Source organism: Pempheris klunzingeri, chromosome 3 (assembly GCF_042242105.1).
Source record: "Pempheris klunzingeri isolate RE-2024b chromosome 3, fPemKlu1.hap1, whole genome shotgun sequence".
Classification (NCBI taxonomy): Eukaryota; Metazoa; Chordata; class Actinopteri; order Acropomatiformes; family Pempheridae; genus Pempheris; species Pempheris klunzingeri.
The window spans coordinates 30,003,290-30,029,704 of NC_092014.1; the positions used below are offsets into that span (position 1 = coordinate 30,003,290).

The window sequence follows — 26,415 nt, forward strand, 5'->3', positions numbered from 1 at the left end:
ACCCGTGGGGCTCCACTCCTGGGTCTGTCACGAACTCTGCCAGTAGTTCTGTGTCTTGATGCAAGTCTGCTGATGACACTTTGAGACACCAAGTTCACGAGCAACATCTAACTGCCTGCCACCGACCCGAAGGCGCTCTATGGCCAGGTGGCGCTGCTCGTCCGTTAAGTGACATCGTGTGTTCTTGGCTGTTTGAATGATGAACTTGGAATGACTTACTGTGACAATACCAGCTTTTTATACCCACAGAATGTTGAAATTGATGCCACATTGAAAAGGGTTGTCTTTTAGTGTTTTTTGGTATTGGCCCCAATATGTAAGGCACACTGTACACAGTGAGACCATTACGTGGAAAACACAAAATGAGGTGTGTCTATCACCCCAATACAATTGCCTCCCTATCCCAAAAATCTCTGAAGTGAAACAAACACCGTATGTATGACATCCACTGAGTCTCTCACAATATCCCTAACTTATTGTGAGTAGTGTATACTTCTAAGAACTTTTCAAACCTACATGTCAGTGATTAATATAAATCTTTTTTGTGTCAACATTAGCTGTGAGACTGAATGTGTCATTTAGCTCTGACAGCTGATGCACACAGAAGTTGTCTGAACTTTAGTCAGCTCAAATGATCTTAAATGCTCAATGTACTAGCTCTTGTAGTCCCTGCAAAGAAAGGAAACTAGAATGCACCAAATATTCATTCAGAATTAAGTGACTATGCGTAATACATATCCATTTAGGCTAACTGTTCAGTGTCAACCTATCAGTTGTAACAGAGTAATAACATCAGAAAAGGACCGTGCTTGTTAAGCTTAAGGGTTTTTGAAGTGTTTCAGGGTGTTTGGAAGTTAGGTTACTGAGTCCCCGGATCCAGACTGTTTTTTTTTTTTTTTTACCAAACAGCAAGTTAGATTAGTCTAACAAGGTAGATTTTAATAACTAATTCATTTAATAAAGAAGAACCCACAAAAAGACAATTTCACTCTGTTACAGCAAACGAGTGGAAAAGCTCTGTGCAAAACACCATCACCTCTAATTAGACACGTCCACAGCCATACACACTAATTAGACATGGCCGGGCATGTACGCCGATCATGAATGCATTGCCGATCGTACTGTAAACTACTAGACAACTACACAACAAGCTTCCAATGTAAAATAATTTTGCATTTTGTGTAGAAAATAATGCAAAACAACAAGTGAGGTGCAAAGTCATTAACTCGAAAACTGCTGCCTCTTACAACGAGCTCCACTACAAAAATCTTCACTAGCACACGCGAATCGTATGTCTCACCAGCAAAATCCGACCAACATCCAAATAAATGCAAGCTGGTCTCTCACTACAAACTTTCTCAGAGCAGGAAACAGCAGACAGTGGACTGTTCAACAGATGAGATAGGATACCTGTGTGCGTGATGTCACACAGATACCTGTCAAATGTTCTGAGTACAAAGACAAATGACAATCACAGGGCTTAAGCATAGTGTACTTAAAATTCAAAATCAATTAAAATAACTCAGAAAAGTAGTGTTCAAATAGCATTTTTGAATTTTTGAGTTAACGCAACCCACTGTTTTTGAGGCACTTATACTGTTCGGTCTTACAGTGAAGGTGAGCTGAGGTGATATGAGCAAGCAGTAGACATCACAGCTGACTGCTATAAGCAGAGACAAAGAAAGACACTAGACACCCTAGCTCCTTATGGACAATTTCCATTAAATGTGGATTTCTTGCTCTAGAATGTTCAAATGTTTTAAATAATTCTATTCATATCTGTGTGCCATTTGTTACCTTTGTCAAATGATGCTGTTATGAAACATTTTCATTCCTTTTCATTCCATTATTAAGATTATTATTATTATTAAGACTTTGTTACTTGTTTCACAAAGCTCCATTCTATGATTAACAAGTTTACATACTATATTACCTTTCCACATTCATGTTTCTGAGCCATAGTTGGGAGACCTCTGGGTGTAGGCTGTTTAAATCTACTTTAGCACAGCTTGCAGCAGCTAACAGGATTTTCACAGTCCAGACCAACTCTGCTATGAAAAATGCAGAAAGACACTATAGTAACTGCTGCATGAATAAGGACGTTTAACTTGTCTTCTGTGGCACAACACACTATGTGGCCTTTCAGAAACTATTGTGCGGTTTTTGTCTTCTCCCTGGGAGAAACTCACTTCCCACAACAAAGCTGCTACCTTACATTATCTTACATTATGTAGCTTATGGACATATGGCCAGCCATCCAAATGGCAGTCTGGTAACAATTTTAAATAGTAAAGAAACGTGTGAGTTATGTAAGTAAGTTAGCTTTTCCAAAGTAGCTTGTGAAGTCAGCCATCACAGTGTCACTTTCAGAGCTTATTTTCTCTACAAACTCTTGTACTGAGGGTTAATATGTGGGGGGCAGGCAAGTGGACCAATGTCAATACCACTGAGTGGCATATGAAGGTGTGGGTGAAATCTTTCAAAACTTAAAAACCCACTGTTTTGAATCTAATGTAAATAGATGCTATTCAAGCCAAAATGCAAATCTACTGCAACCTTTGGATATGATCCATCAAAACTATTTTGATAACTGACAATGTTTTTTCTTCTCTCCTAAATTGAGATTTTGTTTTGTGGTGCTGACAGCACTGAAAAAACTCAAATCAAATTCTGCAGCTACATCACTTTCCCGAAATAAGGTCTTGCTCTGAATTAATCCATAGAACATGCTGTCAAAATTCTTAACAAGGGACTATTTCCTCCATGAATGTTTGAACACTACTGTTCTCACCAGCTATATTTTCTCACCTCTTGGATAAGTGCCTGACCAGTGTAATTTAAACAGTTTAGGGAGTTGTAGGAGGGTAATTTTCCCCCTTATGTAAAAGCTAGGCTAGCAATTTATCAATGCTTTCGCTCTTTAAGCTTAACTAACCTACATGCATCCTGGATGTATCTTTGTACTAGATGCAGATATGAAACCAATATTGACTGTCTTAGCTGATTCTTGGTAAGAAGGCAACAAACATATTTTAAAATGTTGTGTTACTGGAATGTCAGAATACGAAAAATCTTAGGCATGGGCCTGATGCTTGCATCTTCGTTTTGCATTGGGTGTTTGTAATTGTAAGAAACAGATTTTACTTATATTTTTTGGTTGTCTTTTTGTTTAGCTAGGTATGGAAATGACAGGTCTTGGTCCTTTCAGTTATTTATTGTTTTGTTATATCTTTGTTGAATCAAGCTGTGTATTTTTTTCAAAATTATTAAGCCTACAGAGCATGTTATATATGTGCCTTATACCACCATTACCACTGTGTGGATACTGGCTTAAAAGGTTTCACTATTGTCTGAATCATCTGAATAACTTGAACTTATCCTGTCTGCCATAATCATCATGCTGAATATGTTAAAGATACCGTCAACACTACAGTTCTATTGCTTTATTTGTTTAGGCTGTAAGGAGTGCTGTGAGCGATGTGTGGGCAGTCTGCCCTGGGCCTCTCTCATCGCCACTATTCTTCTCTACATGGGTGTGGCCTTGTTCTGTGGATGTGGCCACGAGGCTTTGAGTGGCACCATCACCATTCTCCAGAACTACTTTGAAGTCATCAGAGCCCCAGGAGAAACACTGGATGTATTCACCATGTAAGTGATTTGTTTTTACCTTCATTTCTCAAAAGAAGGACCTTACCTGTGGTGCTAAAGCATGCTTTATCACAATAACTATTAACACAAAATGTAGCAATAATCAGGCTCCATGCATTTCCTGATGAGATGTCAAAAATAGCCTTTTGATAAAATTGAGGGGAAAAAAAGCTAAATTTGGCATTTTTTAGAGTGAATACCAGCGGTACGATGCATATGATGATACACGAGATATATGAGATTTCTGACAAGTGCTCGTAAATAGGTTTTGCAGAAATTTTTTATGGCAGAAGACATTTGAAGCAAAAATGAGAGATGCAGATGGAAGACTTGAATAATGAAAGAACTATGACCCGTTTTTGAGAGATTTGCAAAAACATAAAATTGATTATTACAGCACAACCTTGAGGTCAATTAATGTAATGTTCTCCAATTGTAGTTGGAATTAGCAACCCACCTGCCAATTTTTGTGACTTTTGATTGTACCCAGCCACTTTAAGTGGAGAAAAAGGAGGAAAAATGTGATCAAAAATAATAAGACTCCTGCACAGTGAAGAAGTCATCACAATTACAATCACAAGGCAAACTTTTTATTTTTATTTACATTAATGATAAGGCCCTTATCCATCAGTCCATAAGTGCATAGATATGTAGAGAGCATTTTGTTAATGCCTTGATTTCTTTAGTAGTGAAAAAACTAATTAAGCAATCCACAAGCAGATTTTCTGATTTTATCAGAAATCATTATACATGTACACTTCAAACATTGCATCTTGTTGCACCACTGAGCACAATTTGACACTTAATCATATCATTTCAAATATTTTGACCAAATAGAAATATTTTTTGAGCAGAAATACTGTTTGATGTGAAGGCCTATTCCTCAAAAACTCACATCACAATGTACAATACTTTTTTATATTCCCCATTTTTTATTATTTTTATTTATTCTGTTTTTATACTTCCTCTTGTTTAAATTGTACATATTTTTATATCTCCTCCTGTTTATGTCGCTGTTCACTATTTTATTGTTTTATTGAACTTTCTATTTTTGCTACCCACTTGCCGCAGTAAATTTCCCCAACATGGGACTAATAAAGGAATATCTTATCTTACCTTATCTGAAAAGACATGTCAATTCTACAAATCACAGATCACAATAATCTTAATCACTGACACTTTGGGTGTGTGTATTCTCTCCACAGTATCGACATCCTGAAGTACATTATCTATGGCCTTGCAGCTGGATTCTTTGTGTTTGGAGTGCTGTTGCTGGTAGAGGGCTTTTTCACCACTGGTGCTATTAGGGATCTTTATGGAGAGTTCAAGATCACTGCCTGCGGACGCTGCCTGACTGCATTCGTAAGACATCTTTGTAATGTGATATACTGATATTTTAAATTTAAGTGTGGTTGTAGCAGGATCTTTTTGGGTAGTTGGCTTTTAGAATAGTTTAGTTCTTGTCAACTAACACTTTTAAAAGACCAAAACCAACAATGAACCTACTCACAAGTATTATCTGTGTGTGTAGCCAAAGCCTGATTTATCCCTTTACTCTGTGCCATAGTGCTAAATCGTCCAAAAACTAAACTAAACGCATCAGCTACACTGTTGGCATGTTCCTACTTGAAGCACACAGGCTTTCGCTTATTTTGAATCATATCTACATCCACTGCCCTGCTGCTTCAAATACTCACTACAGTGCCAAATGTGTGTTAATCGACAACGTACTTTTTGGTACTTTTTCCTCCAGTTTGAGTAACGTTTGACAAAAAGCAAAACAAATTCTTAAAAGTTAAATAGCATTTCTGTGCAGTGTGAAATTTACATCTTCAGTATGAACTAACTTGCTTGGAGCTAAGAGCAAGACAAAGTGATACATAAAATGATACATGTAGGTTGTGCGCTCAAGTACTCAGAGAAGTTACAAACAACACTTTGTTTGCCTTATTCAGGTGGCTTCATACAAGACTTTGACATTGTTGGGCACTAGCAGGATCAGGTTTGGTTATTAGCTGTAGGATGAAATTTACTATTAAGTTCAAAGCACTTAGTAATATTTAACAAATTATTAATAAAATGAATGATTTCGGGGAACCACCCTTGGAATCAGGGACCAACAACCAAACCTTGAATTTAGTCTTAAAGGACTTCACTTAAAAATGTTGGTATTTACACTTTACATTTTGAAAGTGAAGGCTTGAATCTGAGCACCGACTATCGTAACCAGCTGTTATCACGACACATGCACAATAATCACAAATAACTGCTCTTTAAATGTGTGATAAAGTTTATCTAACTAAGCACACTGATAAGCAATCATCAATATTTCATCTGATAAACCTCTATTATGCACACATGTAGGTTAGTAAGGAAAAGAGAAAAAGGAAAGCACAAATCAAAGCGAAGAAGGTCTTAACTGCTGCGGAGCACACAGCAACTGTCTATCTTATCTTATCAGGTCAGCCACCTGACCTGTGAACTCGTGACGCTGGTCCTTAAGCTGATAAAATAATGTTTACTGGCTCCTGAGTACAAACAATATTAACAATTGTAACAACAATATAAAACCCACTCCGTGTACATACACATAATATAACACATACATAACACAAGCAATGCAGAATCTTTACAAACAGGACGCGGCGATCCAGCAATTTAGCTTACGGTAGCAAACTTCACACACACTAAAGTACTAACTCTCTCTGCCCAGACAAGAGTATCTTACTTGGTATCTCTTTGTGAGCAACTAGTGTGTGTGTGTGTGTCCTGGCGCACCCAGCGGGGCTTGGTCCAGCTCAGATGATGGCAAGGCGAGGGTCCGATATGCCGCTGTGTCGGCAGCGTTAATGGCACACTGATCTTCATGTGATGGTGAAGGACAGCAGGAGTCGACTAGGAGTGAAAGACAGTAGGCGTAGAAGTTATCCTTCTCTTTCCTGAAGAGATCAGCGAGCTGTCTCTCCCTTCTACAGGTAGACTGGGGAGTCCACAGGGTGGTCGTGGTCCCTCATCTCCCTCCCTCCCTGAGGCTTTTACCAAGGTTTAAAGGGGTACTGATCAGTGAACACGGTAGCAACTTGCGTCGTAGTGCAAAGGCGGTGCGGCTTTGTCGCACGCTGGTTTGCATTCTTAGTGACATCATGGCGACTTCACTGGGTTCTTCCTGGACTCCGGTGGGCTTCTTCCACTCAGACCCCAGGATTTGAATCCCAACCAAACCTCCCACTTGCCTGAGGTTTGGAACATCCTGTGGAGTTTTGGCACCTGTTTCTTTGTTTTGGGCTTTGGAATTTACATGTAGTAACTTTTTCTTAATATCCATTTCCACCCATCCCCCCACAATGAAGTTAGGCTCTTTCAGCTCTACACAGCCTCCACTTCCACCACCACTGCAACCAGCCACTCATTTCCCGTTTTTCTGTCTAGCGCCACCTGCATATAGTAGGCTCACAACATTATAGCATAACCCACTGGTACGGCAAACCATTTCAGCCCTCCCTAGGGCCAGGTGTTACTCCTCCACCAAATACTGTTAGGTATTTATGTCAACCCTGCCCAGCTCTTCCAGCCATCCTTCTCTGCTATTGCCAGTCCAAGGAAGCTATCAAAACCCCCTTGGTGCAACAGTGCTGAGGCCCCCCTTTACTATCCAGGGAACTCACAGCAGCAGAATTCACCTTTGCTTGCTGTGCTATTTCTGTCTTGGCAAAGCTTCCCAAACCTCCTACTTCCCTGCCAGCCAACATGTCAGCCAGCTGTCCATTTCCTCTGGTATTATTTAAGAGAGGAAGGCTGATCCTTTACCAAGGCAGCAGAATAGTCTGCAACAATTTCAGTGATTTGGGTTGCAATTTGTCAAACAGCATCTTACTCTGCACTACTTCTTTCTGCAGCACTTCTCACGAAATTCACCCATAACCCCATCAAGCTTGGCCTCTGACTAGGCAGATTCCTTAACACACCAATAAACATCAATTCCTTGAATTCCGCTCTCAAGAACCACCTCGACCACCAGTTCATCCACTCATTCATCATTTCACTTTTGGTCTCCACCAAGGCATCAAGGTCATCCTGATTCATCTACCATAATCTGCTGTCTGCCCTTGCCAAGCCCGATACAAGCCAAGCTCTTGGCCCAAGAAGCCCCCCGTTCCCAGTCCATCACATCAGCCTTATCGGCAAAGCTACAAGAAAGTATCCTGGCAAGAAGAGACTCATTGTTGATCCCTCTTCCCCTCACGGACTCACTAGAATGAGCATTAACAGCCTCATCACCCGTGCAGATTTTTCCATGTATTATGCAATGATCACACGTCAACCTCATCCACCTTACTGAAGAATCAGAATCAGGTTTATTGTCATTATACGGGAAAGTACAATGAAATTCCGTCTGACCTCTCCCATATGACATTTACAAACAAGACAATAAATAGAGATGTAAAATATAAAAATAGCAAAAAGAAATATATATACACATATATATATACACACACATATATATATACACACACACACGTATCAAAAATAACAGTAACAGTATATACAATATATACAGAGCAGTGCAATTGCAGCATGAAAAAGTGAATACAGTGGTTGTGCAAAGATAGTGCAGTATGTTAAGCTAGCCTCTGTGCTTAGAGGCTGCTGAGGTAGTCCTGGTTATGACTTCTTGGAAACAGGGGGGAGGGGTGTGATGGAGGCCACAGCTCTGGGGTAGAAGCTGTTCCTCAGCCTGTTTGTGGTGTATTTCAAAGTTCTGAACCGCTTCCCAGACGGGAACTGGTTACTGGCTATGGTGCGGATGCAGGTGCTTTCAAAGTTGTTTTTTTTCACCCACACCTCTGGAGGTTTGTTACGGCCTCCCCACAAACAAATCAAACAAAGCTGTCAAGGGGCAGGAGGCAGCAACATATAAGAAAAAGGACACCAATACAGGTAGTTGACTATTTACCCACAAGCTTTATTTTAGAACAAATCCCAAACAAACCAAAAGTGAAACAAAAAGGGACTGGAGACCCCAGCCAAAAGAAACAAAAGAAGGGAAACGTCAGGCCAACCCTACAGCGGATCGTCGCTCCTGACGTCTCCCCCTAAACTATTAAAGACAAAAACTAGAATAAACAAAAGACGGATAATGTAGCTACCGGCGGTCTCCAACCCAAACTAAAATAACAAAATTCCAGCCCCTAAGTGGGCATGGAAATGAACAGGCTTGGGGGAAAGGAAAAACCAAAACAGAGGAAGGAAAAACCTCCTCTCTACCTGCACCAAGAGTCGTCAGCCATGTGCCATGTGTTCTGCCTCTCCTCCTCCTCCTCTCCCTCCCTCTTATCCCTTCCTCTCTACCTGAGTGGTGATTTACCTCAGGTGCGCAGCAGGTAGAGGAAGGAGGGAGACAGAGCTGACAAAGAGAGGGAGAGAGAGAGAGAGAGAGAGCCAGCAAACTGTAACGTAACAAGGTTCTTTGGCATCTCTTAGAAAGGGTTTTTCCTTTTTCGCCATCTGCCGTCCTACCAAACAATTACAGACTTGCACACATCATCCAACTTCTGGATGAGTTCTTTATCATTACACCACCATCTTCCCGTTGATCCTATTATTCTCATCCACTCAGACAAACACGTTGCTGTAGACATCATAAACAAAGGTAATTTCCAGTCACTTGACACCATGAAATTCATCCACACTCTCTCCCAATTCATCATCCATGTCGTCTATATTCCAGTCCACGAGAACTTCATTGCTGACTCTCTCATTTCTCATTCCAGAAATTCAAATCCTTGGCAAGAGACTCGGATCTTCATACTGTATCTGTACAGGTGCAGTATGAAAGATACAGATACTGTACTGTATCTGTAAAGAGGTGGGCACAAATAGTCTCTGATTTTTCCTTGCTTAGCCAGAGTCCCTTTTCATCCAGTTGATCTCCTTACAACTGGACATAAGCAGCCTTAGGTACAAGCTGAATTAGCTCAGCTCTTTTCTGAGCTCTCTCTCCCTCTCTCTCTCTCTCTCCTCTACTCCCAGAGTGATTGCCTCTCCCACTACGGAAGATGAAGGACGGTGATTGATTCAAGGTCTGCCGATAGATAGATAGAAAGATAGATAGATAGATAGATAGATAGATAGATACTTTATTCATCAACTTTATTCAGGATGGAGCAATTTAAAAAACTTCTATACCTTGCATGGCCTATCATTTCCAACATTATATCATTAACCAGCTTCATCACCTCTGCTCACTCAGTTCTCAATATCAGAATATCCACCATCCAAGTGTATTTCTGCGCTATTAGCTTCTTTATCAAACTGCTTTCTAGAGCTCCAGCACTTTCCACTATTCACCTCCACATCGACATGTTAATCAAAAGCCTGGGAAAGCCAGAACCCCAGCTGGCACCAAAGCACATACCCCTTCATCAGATCTACTCAGCGTTGCATCAAAACCCTTCGTACTTATGGTACATATCCCTGTCTGGTGACTCAACACTTGAAGCAATGTTCTTCCTGGCCTTCTTTGGTTTTCTATACTTTTCATGGCCATCTCATTCGCCCTTTCCTTAACAGGACGCCAACTCTGCCGAAATTTCCATCCATTCCACAGATAACAGCCTTTGAATGCAGTGTGTCTGTACATATTGTACTCTTAAAATAGTGCAAATGAAGAAATAAAGATCCTCATTATTGTGGACACCAAATTTTCCTGTTCTACCTGATCTACCAAAGCACTGATCAAGCTGCTGAACTAACCTGGATTTTTTTATCAGTCTAACATCTTGTGTAGTATATTAGTAGATGATGGTAGAAGGCCTGTGTTGTGGTAGTGGTATTCTAGCATATGTTTTCACACCCCCACTTTTTGATCAGACAGTTTTGCTATTTTTAAACATTTTATTTCACTGAATGTTGTATTGTAGGAAATAATATTTTCAGGTGTTGATTTAATGAAAATGTTCCCGCTATACTTTCCCTTGCCCGTCACAAATCATGCACCTCCACTTTTATGTATAACTAGGCAGCCATGCCACTGATTGACATGTTAGACATAACATATCAACATTAAATTCCTTTGCAATTAACAACACAGTGATTTATGCCATCTCATTCACCCTGTCCTTCACAGGACGCCAACCTTGCCGAAATTTCCATCCATTCCACAGATACAATGAGATTTAACCCATTAAGCCCTTATCTGAGCCCTTTCAAGCCCATTCTGAACCATTCTCCCAGAGGCTAGCCCATCATGCTTTACCAATAATTTTCCTAATTAAATTCCCATTACTTGTTTCACGTTAGAGCCGCTTAAACCGCTTTCAGACCACATCATAAAAATTCTCTGCCGCTGGTCAAGCAAAATGTCCACACAACGCAGGAATGTCCTCACAGCCATAGTGTGTACAAAATTTGTTCTCATAATTATACAAAGACATGTGCGGACGCACACACACACACACACAACAAGCAAAATGACTTGCTAATTCTACTTTTTTGTGTTTTCAGTGTTTTTATGGTGTGTAAATAACAAATCATTGATGCAAAATAGATCATCTCTGTCATTACATCTTGTCTCTGTTTGCAGCTGATGTTCCTGGCCTACCTATTCTTCCTAGTGTGGCTTGGGGTGACAGCATTCACCAGCCTGCCGGTCTTCATGTACTTTAACGTTTGGTCCATGTGTCAAAACACCAGCTTGGTGGAGGGAGCTAACCTCTGCCTAGACCTGCGTCAGTTTGGTATGCACCTAACTTGAGATAACTCTGAAATAGATGAAAGGATGTATCATATCTATCTGTCATATCTATTTTTATCATTGAAATAAACTAAATAGAGTTTATCACCTCTACATTATCTGTGTAATGTTTTAAAAATAATGGCAGCTGGTGGTCTTCACCTTCAGTGTGTTGGGGGAATCCACAAATGCAGTTGAGACATAAGAAAGATAAGATAATTTGGAAGACTTTGCCATGAGAGACAAAGAATCTCATGAAGAGAGCCCAATCTTGGTGTGTATCCTCCTTCTTAGTGCAGGCAAGTCATTGGAAACACACCAAAATGCCAAACTGGCACACACAGTGGAAAAACCTGTGTGTGTTTGTGTGTGTGTGACAAAATTGCCTTTACCAGTAATGAACCATGAATGAAGCCCAGTATCTTTTAACTACTCAAAAGCACAGATCAACCTGCTGAACTAACCTGGATTTCTTTATTAGCTGTCTAATATCTTGTGTAGTTTGGATCAAAATTAGTTATATCTATATCTCTCTATACTATTTTATGGTACAATATAAGTTGAGCTTTATCCTTCCCCTTGTCAGTCACAAATCATGTACCTCAACTTGTATCTATAACTAGGCAGCCATGCCACTGATTACACAGGTGGGTCTGTGTTTTGAAGGTTAGACGTGACATATCAAGATTAAATTCCTTAGCAATTAACAACACAGTGGTTTATGGGTCAACTCATTATCTATGACTAGTCACACCATATTAAACCATCCAATGAAATGACTTAAATTGATTCTAGTTATGCACCTCAGTACATGGTAACCATAAATACTGTATTTCAACCAGATATTGTAATGATTATGTATTAAATGAAGCAGTCACAGTTCTGTCTTTGGTGTTGTGTCCCTGATTGCCCACATAAAATCACAAAACACACACCAAAAGGCATTTTGTAGAGTCTTTTGTAGCACTGCCATTTACTGTCTGAACTACAAATGGGTCTCCTGTCAGCAAAGTAATAATCAACTTTTTCGTGGGGAATAATTACAGTATTTTACTTAACAGAACATTGTTGGCTTATGAAGGTTTGAATTCAACACTGTGAGAAGTTTGAGGTTGCTGTGAGTGTATTCCTACCAGTGGTCAGTGGTCATGTTGGGCAGTCCCCAGTGGCCAACAGTTCAAGACAAGTAAAGCATTAATATCAGTGAATTAAGTAATGGTCAATTAAATAACTAAATAAATACAGAGATTTCCTCAGTGCATTCATCCTCTGTCTTGCAAAACAGGAATGGGTGAAGTAGATGAAGTAGGTGAAGAAGCCAGAGTAATGAGTTTGTATTCTTAATAATTGTGTTTATCAGGAGCTGTGACCATCTCTGAGGAGAGGAAGGTGTGTACAGGATCTGAGAAGTTTGTCAAGATGTGTGAATCTAATGAGGTAAGAGAATACAGGAGCAGAGGATGGGAGGAACTTGGCTGGTGTTATAGTTACAGAGATGCAAATATGATAATTTGTGATCTGCATCAAGACAAAAAGCAGAAAATTCAAAACTCAGCAAAAATGGCACTTGTCTGTTACAGCTGGACTTGACCTTCCATCTGTTCGTGTGTGCATTGGCAGGAGCAGGAGCTGCTGTCATCGCTATGGTGAGGACCATTATCCTCATATCTGATTGACTATGACCTCCAAATCAACTATAGGAAAACAGTGGACAAATAGCTGACCAGAATATCTATCTATCTATATGTCTAGTATAGTACTGTACCTTTTTTTCCAACTATAATACTATATCTTTGACAGCTTTACTGTTTGTCAGTGCAAATGATAGAAATAGGCCTCATTCTTAAACCCACTTAGAGGGAGAAGGAGAGAGAGTGAGAGAAAGAGAGTCAATACAGAGGTGTCAATATGTCTGCAGTAAGTAAGACAGTGAGTCACAAAGCTGTTCAGCTATCAGAAGTGTGGAAGGTATCAGTTTTGTCAGATATTTCTCTCTACGTTGCATACATTCAGCGGGTGTTTACTAACCTTGGCCACTGTTGCTTAATGCTATCTCTTCCTCCTATCCACCACCAGCATAATAAGCAGAGCATTAACACACATGCATCTATTTTCTGTACTTCTTTATTCCTGTTGAGTCACAGGGAGTTAAAGTCAATCCCAGAAACAATCTTCACCTCCCCAACTGTTTTCTTTCAGAGATACAAATTGTGAAGCCTTAAACATTAAAATTTCAACAGAATGAGGGACATCTAATTTGACAAAATGTACGGAAAATGATGAATATGATGTAGTTCTGCTTTGTGGTAGGTGGTATGATGGTATATCAAGTAGTAATATGACAAATAATAATACAATATGTATATTTTAGGCTATTTAAAGAATGCAAATTGGTGTTCATTATTTGATTAGGCCCAGACGATGAAGAACAATAGTGTATGGTGAGCATGCAACAGGTTGTTCTCATGATGGATTTGTGGAAGAGAATGCTACTGGTTTGTTTATTTACTAATGCAATACTAAAGATTACCTGGGGTAGTCTCAAAGGAAAATAAAAGTTAGAACTGGTTGCCAGGGCCAACAAAAACAGGCAACCATTCATGCTTACACTCACACCTACAGGCAATTTAGAATCACCAGTTAACTTAACCTACATGTCTTTGGACTGTGGGAGGAAGCCAGAGAACCTGGAGAGAATGCACAAAAGCAAAGGGAGAACATAGAAACTCCACACAGAAAGTCCCCAGGCTCAAGCTTCAGACTAGTCCACCAGCAGATTCTGGATCCTTCTGGCTATGAGGAAACAGTGCTAAACAATGCACCACGTGCTGCCATTTCTAAAAAGGATTAATGAACATATCCTATAGCTGGTCACTAGGGGGCATGAGAGCTTAAGCTAAAGGGCCACACAGCACAGGTACTGTTGTCCCAAATACACTGCACCATAACAGACAAATTGGGTCAGAGAGGTCACCCTCAGTCCCAGCTGTAACCTGAAGGGTTAGGGAGCTCTGTTGTCAGGGTTTCCAAGGTTGCAGGAGATAGCTGTGCTGTGCTCTAAGACATACAGTGACACAGTGACTTGGAGATTCATACAATGCGATCTGTGGTAGCGTGAATGGTCATAGTTCCTTGTTTAGATTTAAGAGAGCCATTAGACTACTTGTGTTACACATACCACATTTGGTCATAAGGCAAATTTGGCTTACCTGGGGTTAAAAGACTGATCACAGGAAGCAGCAGAAATGGGGTGACACGAGACAGTGTTCATACTGAATGCCATCTCACGTCTCCTCCGCAGTGTAACAATGCATGTTGCTGTGTAAGATATTAAGTTCTCCAGCATCTTTTCTTTGGTGACTGCCTTTGCTACCCTCATCCAAAGACTTCCATCACTCAAAGAGGCTGACGTTTTCTTTACATTTAACTGAAAACCATTGATATAGGGTTTAAAAGTAATATTCCCACATGAACCTGATAAAATCATCATCCTGTCAACAAACCTTGTCTCTATTGCTTTAGTATGCTTTGTCCAAGTTCTCTCATTAAGTTACCATCTGGACTAAAAGTGTTCAGATGGTAAATCAATCAATCAATCAATCAATCAATCTTTATTTATAGAGCGCCAAATCATAACAGCGTTATTTCAAGGCGCTTTCCATAAAGCGCAGGTTTAGGCCAAACTCTTTTATTAGAGAGAGACCCAATTTAAAAAAAAACATTCAAAATTAAGGATTCAAGAATCCCCATATGAGCAGCATCAGATATTATATTGAGCAAGGAAAAACTCCCCTTTAACGGGAAGAAACCTCAAACAGACCCAGGCTCAATGTGGGCGGCTTCTGTCAGGGTCCACTTTGGGTGGAGGTTTGGACAGAGAGAGGGAGAGACAGAGGGAGAGAGAGAGACATAGAGAGAGAGGGACAACACAAACAGCAACCAACATACTAACAGTGACTATAGCACTAACAATAAGAGTGACTAAAAAATTAGCATTAGCAATATGGTAATGTTGAAAAACATGACGAGTGGCTGACAATTCGCAGCAGTGATTCATGAAGCCAGAGAACCACAGCAGCAGGACCAGGACCAGGATCCACGGGAACCAGAGAGATGAGAAAGCATAGAAAGGCTCAGAGGAAGATAGCAAGTTAGTGGCAGACATTAGGCGAACATGAGACATAATGATGGAGAGGAAGAGGAGGATAGAGGAGCCCAGTGCATCATGGCAGTCTAAGCCTATAGCAGCATAACTAGGGGCTGGTCCAAGGCCCGAGCCAGCCCTTAACTATATGCCTTATCAAAAAGGAAGGTCTTTAGTCTACTCTTAAATGTAGAGAGGGTGTCTGCCCCCCGAACCCAGACTGGAAGGAGATTCCACAGGAGAGGAGCCTGATAGCTGAAAGCTCTGGCTCCATTGCTACTTCAGAGGACTTTAGGAACCACCAGTAGGCCTGTGTTCTATGAGCACAGTGCTCTAGTGGGGTAGTACGGTACTATGAGCTCTTTAAGATATGTTAGAGTCTGACCATTAAGAATCTTGTAGGTGAGGAGAAGGATTTTAAACTCTATTCTAGATTTTACTGGAAGCCAATGAAGAGAAGCCAGTACAGGAGAAATGTGGTCTCTTCTTTTAGTTCTCGTCAGTACAGGAGCAGCAGCATTCTGGACCAGCTGGAGAGTCTTTAAGGACTTATTGGGGCAGCCTGATAATAAGGAGTTACAATAGTCCAACCTAGAAGTGACAAATGCATTGACTAATTTTTCTGCATCATCTATGGATATGATGGGCCTGATTTTAGCAATATTACGTAGATGGGAAAAGGCAGTTCTAGAAATCTGTTTAATGTGGGAGTTAAAGGACAAATCTTGATCAAATACGACTCCCAGATTCCTCACAGTGGAGCTGGAGGCCAGAGTAATGCCATCCAGAGCAGGTATGTTATTAGAAAATTTGTCTCTAAGGTGTTTGGGGCCAAGCAGAATAACTTCAGTTTTATCTGAGTTTAGCAGCAGAAAGTTGCTGCTCATCCAGGATTTTATGTCCTTAAGGCAGACTTGAAGTTTACTCAAGTGATTGGGTTCATCTGGCTTTATTGATAAATATAATTGTGTATCATCTGCGTAACAGTGGAAATTAATAGAGTGCTTCCTGATAATATTACCCAGAGGAAGCATATATAAGGTAAAAAGTATTGGTCCAAGCACAGAACCTTGTGGAACTCCATGTCTAACCTTAGTGTGGACAGAGGATTCACTGTTAACATGTACAAACTGATAGATAGGACTTAAACCAGCTTAATGTGGTTCCTTTTATGCCAATGAACTGTTCCAGTTTCTGCAGTAAGATGTGATGGTCAATGGTGTCAGTATGCTCAAAATGAAGTCTGAAGTCTGTCTTGTCAATGCTTTTATTAACCCAGACTTTTACTCACCTACCACAGGTCCATTTCCTGATGGCTCTAGCTGCCAACTGGGGCTATCTGAAGGATGCCAGCCGGATGCAGAAGTATGAGGACATCAAGTCAAAGGAGGAGCAGGAGCTGCATGACATCCACTCTACACGCTCAAAAGAACGCCTCAATGCCTACACATAAACAGACACCTATTAGAAACGATGCACACTGGCACACCCAGACACAAATAAACACACACACACACACACACACACTTACCTGTCAAACACATAAAAGATTATACATGCACACACACGCACACACACACACACACACACACACACACACACACACACACACACATTTAGTATATACATGAGTGAAAATACAACAAACAAACAAACAACAAATAAAGACACGAGTAGATAGAAATTCGTTGATAATAAAAAGAGATGAAAACATAGACACCATCATCATCCATTGTCCGCAGTAGATCCTTGGTTCCAGTGGTCTATGCTAACATTTCAGCATATTGGCTTTTACCCTGACTTCTGCTTTTAAGTTAAAGAAAGCCTTTAGCATTACCTCATTTGTGATAAAAAAAAAAAAAAAAAGCAGAGACCACCTCTCATCAGAGGAAGTGATGTTGCTTAAGGGAGACTGTGTATAGCTAAAAAAAACACTTATAAGAAGCTAAGTACACAACCGGTCAATTAAAATGTTCATAAAAGATATCTGGCTGCATCAAAGTTCATGATATTTCACTTTGAAGATTCTAAATATAAAGAAAAATTTACCAGGGGTGGCCTCAGAATTTTGCCTTTCACCCCCTTCAACCCACAATACCCCAGGGTGTTAGTGTGCAGAACAATCAACTACATTTTGCCCAAGAAAGAAACAAAAGTAACCATGGAAACCACATTACTAAAAAATTGGAAAAAACACAAAATCTGCAGCATGTATAAAATAGCACAAGAAACATAAAGGATGATTACATACCAAAAAAGAGAAATGAACAGGAGAGCCCAAAGAAATGTCACATAGAATTTTGCTTGTTATTGGTCCTGTGGTTTCCTTAAGCATCTAATTAGTTTGGCCAGCCATGCTTGTCTTTATAAAAATGCAATATTTTCCCAAAAGGTTAGTGTTTTTTTTTTGTCAGTTTTACTGGTTTACTGTCACTCATGCTAACCTGCTGCTCATCAAAGCTACCTGCAGAACTATTATGAACTGTTAGCACACCACACTAAAAGCCAAAAATCTACAGCAGACACATGAATGAGTTCGGTGTTTATGAACTCATCATTCAATGTGGGGGGTGTCCAACAGGACAATGTCACACAATCCATCCACACAGACACTCACACACAAACACATAGATGTGGCTGAATGGTCAGTGTTGTATAAGCAGTGTTGTATGGTGGTGTCATGCTGTGCCGTGTCGTTTCACCACATTATGATGACTGGTACTGCAGAGAAATATGGTCCATGAGGAATTTTGTACCTCCCAAGTACAAATGGGTAGCTTTGCTAACTTTTTTTCCCCTCGCCTCGCTTTTCCCCTCCTTTTTCCTCCGACCTTACCCTTCCATTCTTGACTCTGTGAACTCTTCATTTTGAGCCCAGTTCCACTGGTTGTTCCACAGTCTTATTACACATACAAGTTGGTATGTGTAACAAATGGCTGTTTCCAGCGCTGGTAGGGTTTTTGAAAGGAAATGAAAGCTTTATAGTTGATTGTTATAACAATGAAACCATATATTGATTGATAAAATATGCAGATGAATTGATGTCATAAGTTATCTTCTTTTCATAATCCCCCTAATATTAATTTGGTTGTACTTTATATCACATGTTAAGCTCATGTGAACTTTCAGAGTAGAAGCACTTAAGATGGTGATGGGGATTTCAAAGATGCCATTTAAAAGAACTAGTGAAACAGGGCTCCTTCCCCCTTCATCCCCAGTTTGTAGAAACTTGTGATTTGTCCTCAGAAACAGCACATCTTAGCAGCACAAAGTCTTTTTAACGTGTGTCATCCATCTGTTAAATAATGTTTGTCTCACTTTTTGGAATTTTGCCACATGATTATCAGTATAGGTCAAATTTAGGATTGGAGGCATTTAAATGGGGTTGGAATAGGTTTATATCACTTTTACATTTTCATGTAATGATTCTGTATTTTAGTAGTTCTGCACACACACAAATACACAAACACACATACACCTGATTATACACGTATCATCTTGAGAGTTTCATTCTTTCATTGTCATGTTTTCTTTTTTATATCTTTCAATAAGCCAAATGTGACCCACATTTCTGTTTATTTACAAGTTGAGTTTTTAAAAAAAATCACTGATACTAATAACAAGCATGCCATTGGTGACATGAACACATGACTACTATGAATTCTGGGTGGTGTCTTGGCTGTGCAGGAGTGGCCTCAGTGAAGGATGTCATGGCTGAGCTCGTTATTTTTGGTCTGAGCAGAAAATGTTTGAACTGTGAATACAAAAGCATTTTAAGGTGTGCATACATGTAACATCTAATGAAAGGAATGAATGAAAGGAACCAGGAAAAGAAGATTAAATTTAGCATTAGGCTGGAGTAGTGTTATTGGGAAAGAAGGCCAAGATGCATGATGTCCCAGCTAATAAGCTCATGGTTTAGGAAATATTGTCTTTACTGGGTAGGTTTGTGATTTTAAGGACTGTTGCCCTCAGACCTATAAGTGTAACACAATGGGAAACTTGAACTTTTTTTTGTTCGTATGATTTGAAAATTAAAACACTTTTTAATTTTCTGTGAACTGTGTACAGTATGTTTGAATTATATCTTAAGTTATGTTGAGCCAGCCATTAGAATAGGAATAATATTTTAGGTCTGGTTACAGTTATGAAGGAAAGTAACAATTCTCTATCTGCCAGTAGAGATGACTGAGAGGGAATCCAGTTTGTCTTCAGAATTATTACTGTACTGATGGTGTTGAGGATAGTGATGATAGTGGTGATGACATTGGTCACTTAAGGGTTTGACTTGATGAGACTACCGGGCACACACACACACACACACACACACACACACACACACACACACTCTACCACCGCCATCACTCTGAGCCATAATTCCTTGCTCTTTTACTTTTCACCAATAACATTTCACTATTTTATTTTCAACTTTTTATCTTTAACTTTTTAAATGTGAAATCATTTAATTGTGTCAATCAATAAAAATGTGTTTTTATTATTTATTTTATTTTTGTGGGCAGGAGTAAACACTGTATCTACATTAACTCTGTATAAAGATATACATATATGTGAAACAGTTGAGGTGAGCAAGCAGCCGGGAGAATTACCTATTGATTTCAGAGTCTGGAGAAGGTGGTTTAGTCTCAATGTCCTGAGCTCCTACTCCCTAAAAGAGCTGCATTTACACACACATTAAAATTTTGAAGGGTTTGCAATACACTGGTAACCCAAAATCAGAAAAATCTAAACCAAAATTGTACATACAAAACAGATCAGATCAGAGGTTCATGACTTGATGATGATCTTCACATGGTAGTGGATGTATTGGCTGATTTAAGGGTTGAAAATAACATTTAAATATTCAAAAAAGCTTTGGCAATGCTGTTAAGTACACATGACGTTAATACAGTAAGAGGTCAAACATGCAAAAACACCTGTATAGAGGCAGAAGTGGTCAAAAGAAATAGTCAAAGATAGTGTCTCAGCCTCTGATGAAAAGCATGTTTGTTGTTTTTTCATATTAATGATGAAGTAAATCAGAGCAGTGTAAAGACTTTGTAATCAATTGTCATGAGTCTCTGTTTGATACTTAAATTAGTGCTAGTCAAGCAGGAACTACGATGTTTTACACTTAGAGACCAATATAAATGCCAAACTAATCGAGACAGCCAGCCCACAAAACATATTTAGTGACCGAGTGTCCATATAGTCACTGAAGTTGGTTGAGGTTTTCTGATAAACCATGTGGAATCTAATTTCTTCCATGATTATATTGGTAAAAAAGAGTTTGAATCTGATGCTTTGTGTTGTATGCAGCCGAATTTGAAAAATATTTTAGAAAATGCACCATCAGTGTCGATGCAGGGAAACCCCACCAGACTTGTGTTTTGTTCACGTGTGTCTCGGCTGCAAAGCTCAGTATTTTTAAGGGTCTAGTTTTACAGTAACAGTATTCTATCATTTCATTGCCTGACAATGGATGTCTTGTCAGTGTTTTTAAACTAAGATAAAAGAAAAAGTAGTTTTGTGCACTTATTGACCATTGTGAGCGCTCTCTCTCTTATTCTTGGTGTGTAAGTGCATTGAGATCCCCATTGTGGGACCTGTGTATAGTCTTGCAGCATTGGTTATAACCTGAAGAAATAACAATGATTAAAATGAATGAATTCATCTTAATTAAGATAATCTTATACTAGGTAAAAAAAAGACAGTGAATCTAGTTGTTGTTTGTGGCATGGTTATGCATTCAATGGTCATAATTTTAATGATTAAAACAATACAAAAAAAGTAATTATTTTCCACTGACGCTGTTCTGCTGTTTTTGTTTTGTTTTCCACTTTTCAGTGTGCAGTATTGCGGTCCCTGTTGCTAATCGTGTTGCTATGCTAGCTTGCTTTCTCAGTTGTTTACCACCAGAGCAATATATTGAAGCAATTTGACAAAATCAAGACGTAAACAAAAAATCCATACCCTTCTGGCGTTTTTGGCATAGAATTGCATGATTACAAGTGACTTAAGTGATATGATATCATGGTGTTCTTTATTGTTTATCTGAATAAAACAGATTTGCAGATGTGGTGTAATGTATTGCTCTGGCTACCCATTGTCCTGCACCCACCTCTGCTCACACCCTCTTCCTTATTCTGGTCATTTAAACTACAATCACCATAGTTCTGGATGTCTGATTTCATTGACCATATTTGAATTTCAAAATGACTTCCTGTGTGCTTGAAACAACCTGCATGTGTACACAACAGTCACAGCTGCATAAATAAAGCTCCATGTAACCTAGCAACAAACAGAGTCTACCCATCTCATACAGCCAAATCATTATCTGTAATAAGGGAAAATAATAATTCAGGCCATTTCCAAGGCATATTTAGGGTTGAACAATTACATTTGAAGAAGAATGAACCTGGGTTATGGCCAAGGGACTGAACACTGGCAGGTATTAGATTTATCTTATATTGATTATTCATATATGGATATGGCCTTAGAATAGATTTGAAAATATGCAGTTTTCCATTTGAGCAAAATGTCAAATAGGTCATCTTTGCCAGGCAGTGTAAACATAACCTAAATGAAGTCAAAGCACCTACAATCTGGTATTTACTGTTTCAACAGCCCTGGGAAGATTTGTCTGCTGTTGTAATCATGAAGAGGATGTGAGCTGCTCATTTTCCATTTGATAAAGTCTCCTCATTTGCTCTCACATCTCCTTGTAAAGATGAATATGCTTGTCTACCCATCTGAAAACAGCTGAACATGGACTCACTTTACCATTCCATGATCCTAAACGCACATATTTGTGAGAGGATTCAGAAAACTGAACATGTCAGCCTCCTAAAGCATGCATTTTAATAACATGAAATCTGATTTCTAACCTTCTGTGAGAAAGATTTGATCTGTTTTTGACTGTTTGTGCAGCTATAAAACCTCAGCTCTGTATCACAGGATGAAAAATCAGATCATCTGTGCCTGAACAACTTCAGTTCATGACCATCATGAACTGAACCACAGTTCTTAAAGCTGATGATGTCAGTCTGTGACCTTAAACTGATCATCACACGTTTCAGATACATGCATAGTGCCAGGTTGGACATTTTGGACATTGGGAGTAGATTTGTTTGTGTTTCTCCATAGTACTCTAAACTTTTTGTACCTCACTACTGGTTGCTTAATTGCAGGCTTTATCTGATTCACTCCTCCATTTTTGTACATATCTGTGCCAACAGCTTGGGCAGACAGTGGCTTTTTTATTTGTAAAGACTTGCTTGCATATATAAATAAAATTAAATAATACACTTGTGTACTACTAATAAGGGAACATTTTGAGTTTGCGTCTTCATTTCAGCTGCTTTTGTGGTTGTCTAAAAGTCTTTGTAGATAATTTTGACATTTTATAGAATAATATTGATTATTCTATAACAAATAATGAACATGTTAAGTGCTATCAAAGTGCATTGAAATCCAACATATCTATTACAATGTGAAAGCACAGACTGGTATCACGCCTGGTGGCTGCCAAGTTAAATCAAGGGCAACATAATAAACACTGGTAGGGGATTTTAATATCTCTCAAGATTTTCCATGAGTCAAGTGCAGTTTTAAATCACAAGAGTATACCATGCGCTTATCCCAAAGGAATGCATACTTTCTGTGTGTGTAATGATAAATGTACGATACTTAATCATAATTAAGTACAGTAAGACTCATAATTACAGATGTTTTGTAGCTCCATCTTGCCAACAGAGCAAACTGATTACCTGATTGATGGAAGACCCATTCTACCTCTGAACCACCAATACATTTTCAAGGTCAATTGTCAAAATAATTTAGATTATTGTGAACATACCCACTAAAACAATATTGTTGTCAACAAAAGTTGACACGTATGTGACGGCAGGTTAGATATTGCAGAATTAAGATTCAAAGGTCACTGTATCATTACAAAACATCCAGGTGACTTGATGTTGATGTTGATGATATGTGACTTTGTTACATGAACATGTTACATGTTACAAATGACAAAATGTATTTGATACTTACCAACTGAATGCAAACAGCACAGATAACACATTGGAACACCAGAAGGTTCTGCAGAACAGAAGCAGGAAATCCTTGGTTTCAACTGGATTGCCTATAGGACTACCCAACTACACTGTGTTCCAAATTATTATGCATGTAGGATTTCAGTTAAATAAGCTTTTGTTTTTTTTGTTTTTCAATGAAATGTTTTGCTTGTGTTGTTTCTCCTGTCTATTTAAAACATTGACATCAATTTCAGAAAGGTTTGATAATTTATTTGGCAGGTGAGCCTAATTAAAGGGAAACTACACAGTTTAGTTAGTCACAGGTTTCATGCAATATGGGGAGAAAGAAAGATCTTTCTGCAGATGAAAAGCGTAAAATATTGCAATGCCTTGCAAAAGGTATGAAAACACTGGGAATTTCACGAAAACTTAAGAGAGACTGTGTCATCGTACTGTGAAAAGATATGTGGGTGATTCAGAGTGCAGACTGGCTCGCTCAGATAAAGGTATATTGACGAAGATTTCTGTCAAGCAAATACATCGTATTAAGAGAGCAGCTGTTAAAAAGCCACTGCTGAGCAGCAAACAGGTATTTGAAGCTGCTGGTGCCTCTGGAGTCCCAAGAACCTCTCGATGCAGGATCCTTCAGAGGCTTGCAGTTGTGCATAAAGCTGTATTTCGGCCACCCCTAACCAATGCTCACAAGGAGAAACGTTTGCAATGGGCTCGGAAATACATGAAGACCAATTTTCAAACAGTTTTATTCACTGATGAATGCCATGCTACACTGGATGGTCCAGATGGATGGAGTTCTGGGTGGCTGGTGGATGGCCACCATGTCCCAACAAGGCTGCGACGTCAGCAAGGAGGTGGTGGAGTGATGTTTTGACCTCTGCAAAATATGTAGAGTATGTAGAGAACGGATCATCTCCTGCCATGGCATAAAAAGATCTGGGCCTTTTGGAGTAAAATCATTTTCATGCAAGACAATGCACTATCCCATGCTGCAAAAAATACCATTGAGTCCTTGGCTGCTATGGGCATAAAGGGAGAGAAAATCATGGTATGGCCACCATCATCCCCTGACCTCAATCCTATTGAGAACCTGTGGAGCACCCTTAAAAGGAAGATCTGAGGGTGGGCGGCAGTATACCTCAAAACAAGAGTTCTGGGAGGCAATTCTGGCATACGCAAATGAAATCCAGGCAGAAACTATACATTGACTCACAAGTTCAATCGATGGGAGAGTTGTGAAGGTGATATTCAAGCAGGGCTCCTATGTTAACATGTAACTTGACGTGTAAAAATTTTTTTGATTGAAACAGCATTTATTTTGAGAAAAAAATATCTCCTAATGCAGAGAATACAACAGATTTCAGTTTTCAATTCTTTATAACCCATTGATTGCTTTGAAACTGTTGTGCATAATAATTTGGAACACTGTATTTTGAGTTATTTAAAAAAAAATACAGTCGTCATCATCTGAAGTTTTGTTTAATAAAATCCTGATTATAATATAATAGTTGAGGACTTCAAAATTCATACCTACTGTCATTTGTATTGACTATTTAGGAAAAATGAACAAAAACAACATATGCATAATAATTTGGAACACAGTGTAGATCCATTGGGATACTCTTGCACTCCAAGAGTTCTTCCTCTTTTTTTTTTAATCAGAGAGGTTAATTTCATTGGCTGAAATTAAGATCAGCTGGCAACAGTGGAGTTGAAGGCAGTGTGGAATGGGCCAATGAACTTAATCTGTTCTTCAACAGATTTGATGCCCAGGCCTCTGCTCTCCCTACAGACACTACCATCAACACCTCGATTGTTCTGTCCCCAACAACACCTACTCCACTCTCTCCCCCTCACCCCCTACAGTTCGCCTACCAGCCCCAACTTGGAGTTGAGGATGCCATCATCTACCTGCTTGACCGCGTCTACACTCACCTGGACAGGATGGCGAGCACTGTGAGAGTCATGTTTTTTGACTTCTCCAGTGCTTTCAACACCATCAGCCCAGGTCTACTGGGTGAAAAGATGTCAGCGATGCAGGTGGACCCCGCCATCGTGTCCTGGGTTGTGGACTATCTGACTGGCAGACCACAGTATGTGCGCCTGAAACACTATGTATCAGACAGAGTGGTCAGCAACACCGGGGCCCCACATGGGACTGTCCTCTCTCCTTTCCTCTTCACCCTCTACACCACGGACTTCAATTACTTCATGGAGTCCTGTCATCTCCAGAAGTTTTCTGATGACTCAGCAGTGGTTGGATGTATCAGCAAGGGTGATGAGGTTGAGTACAGGGCTGTTGTGGACAACTTTGTCACATGGTGTGAGCAGAACCATCTACAGCTCAATGTGACAAAGACAAAGGAACTGGTGGTAGATCTGAGGAGGACCAAGGTGCCGGTGTCCCCTGTTTTCATTCAGAGGGTCAGTGTGGACATTGTTGAGGATTATAAGTACTTGGGGGTACACATTGATAACAAACTGGACTGGGGGAGGAACACTGATGCCCTTTATTGGAAGGGCCAGAGCCGCCTCTATTTTCTGAGGCGGTTGAGGTTCTTCAACATCTGCAGGACTATGCTCAGGATGTTCTATGAGTCCGTGGTAGCCAGTGCTATCTTCTATGCTGTGGTATGCTGGGGCAGTAGGCTGAGGGTAGAGGATGTCAATAGACTGAACAGACTGATCCGCAGGGCCAGTGACGTTGTAGGAGTGAAGCTTGACTCTCTGATGGTGGTGACAGAGAGGAGAATGCTTCACAAAGTGGGAGCTATTTTGGACAATGTGTCCAACCCACTCCATGAAGTGCTGGTTAGATATAGGAGTTCTTTCAGTGCCAGACT

General features: G+C 39.7%; 1 protein-coding gene and 1 pseudogene across 1 annotated transcript in view; one reads left to right on the plus strand and one right to left on the minus strand.

Moving 5' to 3' along the window:
* Positions 1-16,977, plus strand: part of LOC139198727 (neuronal membrane glycoprotein M6-a-like) — a 29,826-nt gene extending 12,849 nt beyond the window's left edge. The window contains exons 2-7 of the mRNA XM_070827654.1: positions 3,456-3,648; positions 4,854-5,010; positions 11,231-11,384; positions 12,741-12,817; positions 12,961-13,026; positions 16,825-16,977. Coding sequence (XP_070683755.1) covers positions 3,456-3,648; positions 4,854-5,010; positions 11,231-11,384; positions 12,741-12,817; positions 12,961-13,026; positions 16,825-16,977 — 800 coding nt within the window. The remainder of the gene's footprint in view (positions 1-3,455; positions 3,649-4,853; positions 5,011-11,230; positions 11,385-12,740; positions 12,818-12,960; positions 13,027-16,824) is intronic.
* LOC139198792 (uncharacterized) lies at positions 15,665-16,787 on the minus strand (annotated as a pseudogene).
* Positions 16,978-26,415: the final 9,438 nt, after the last annotated feature.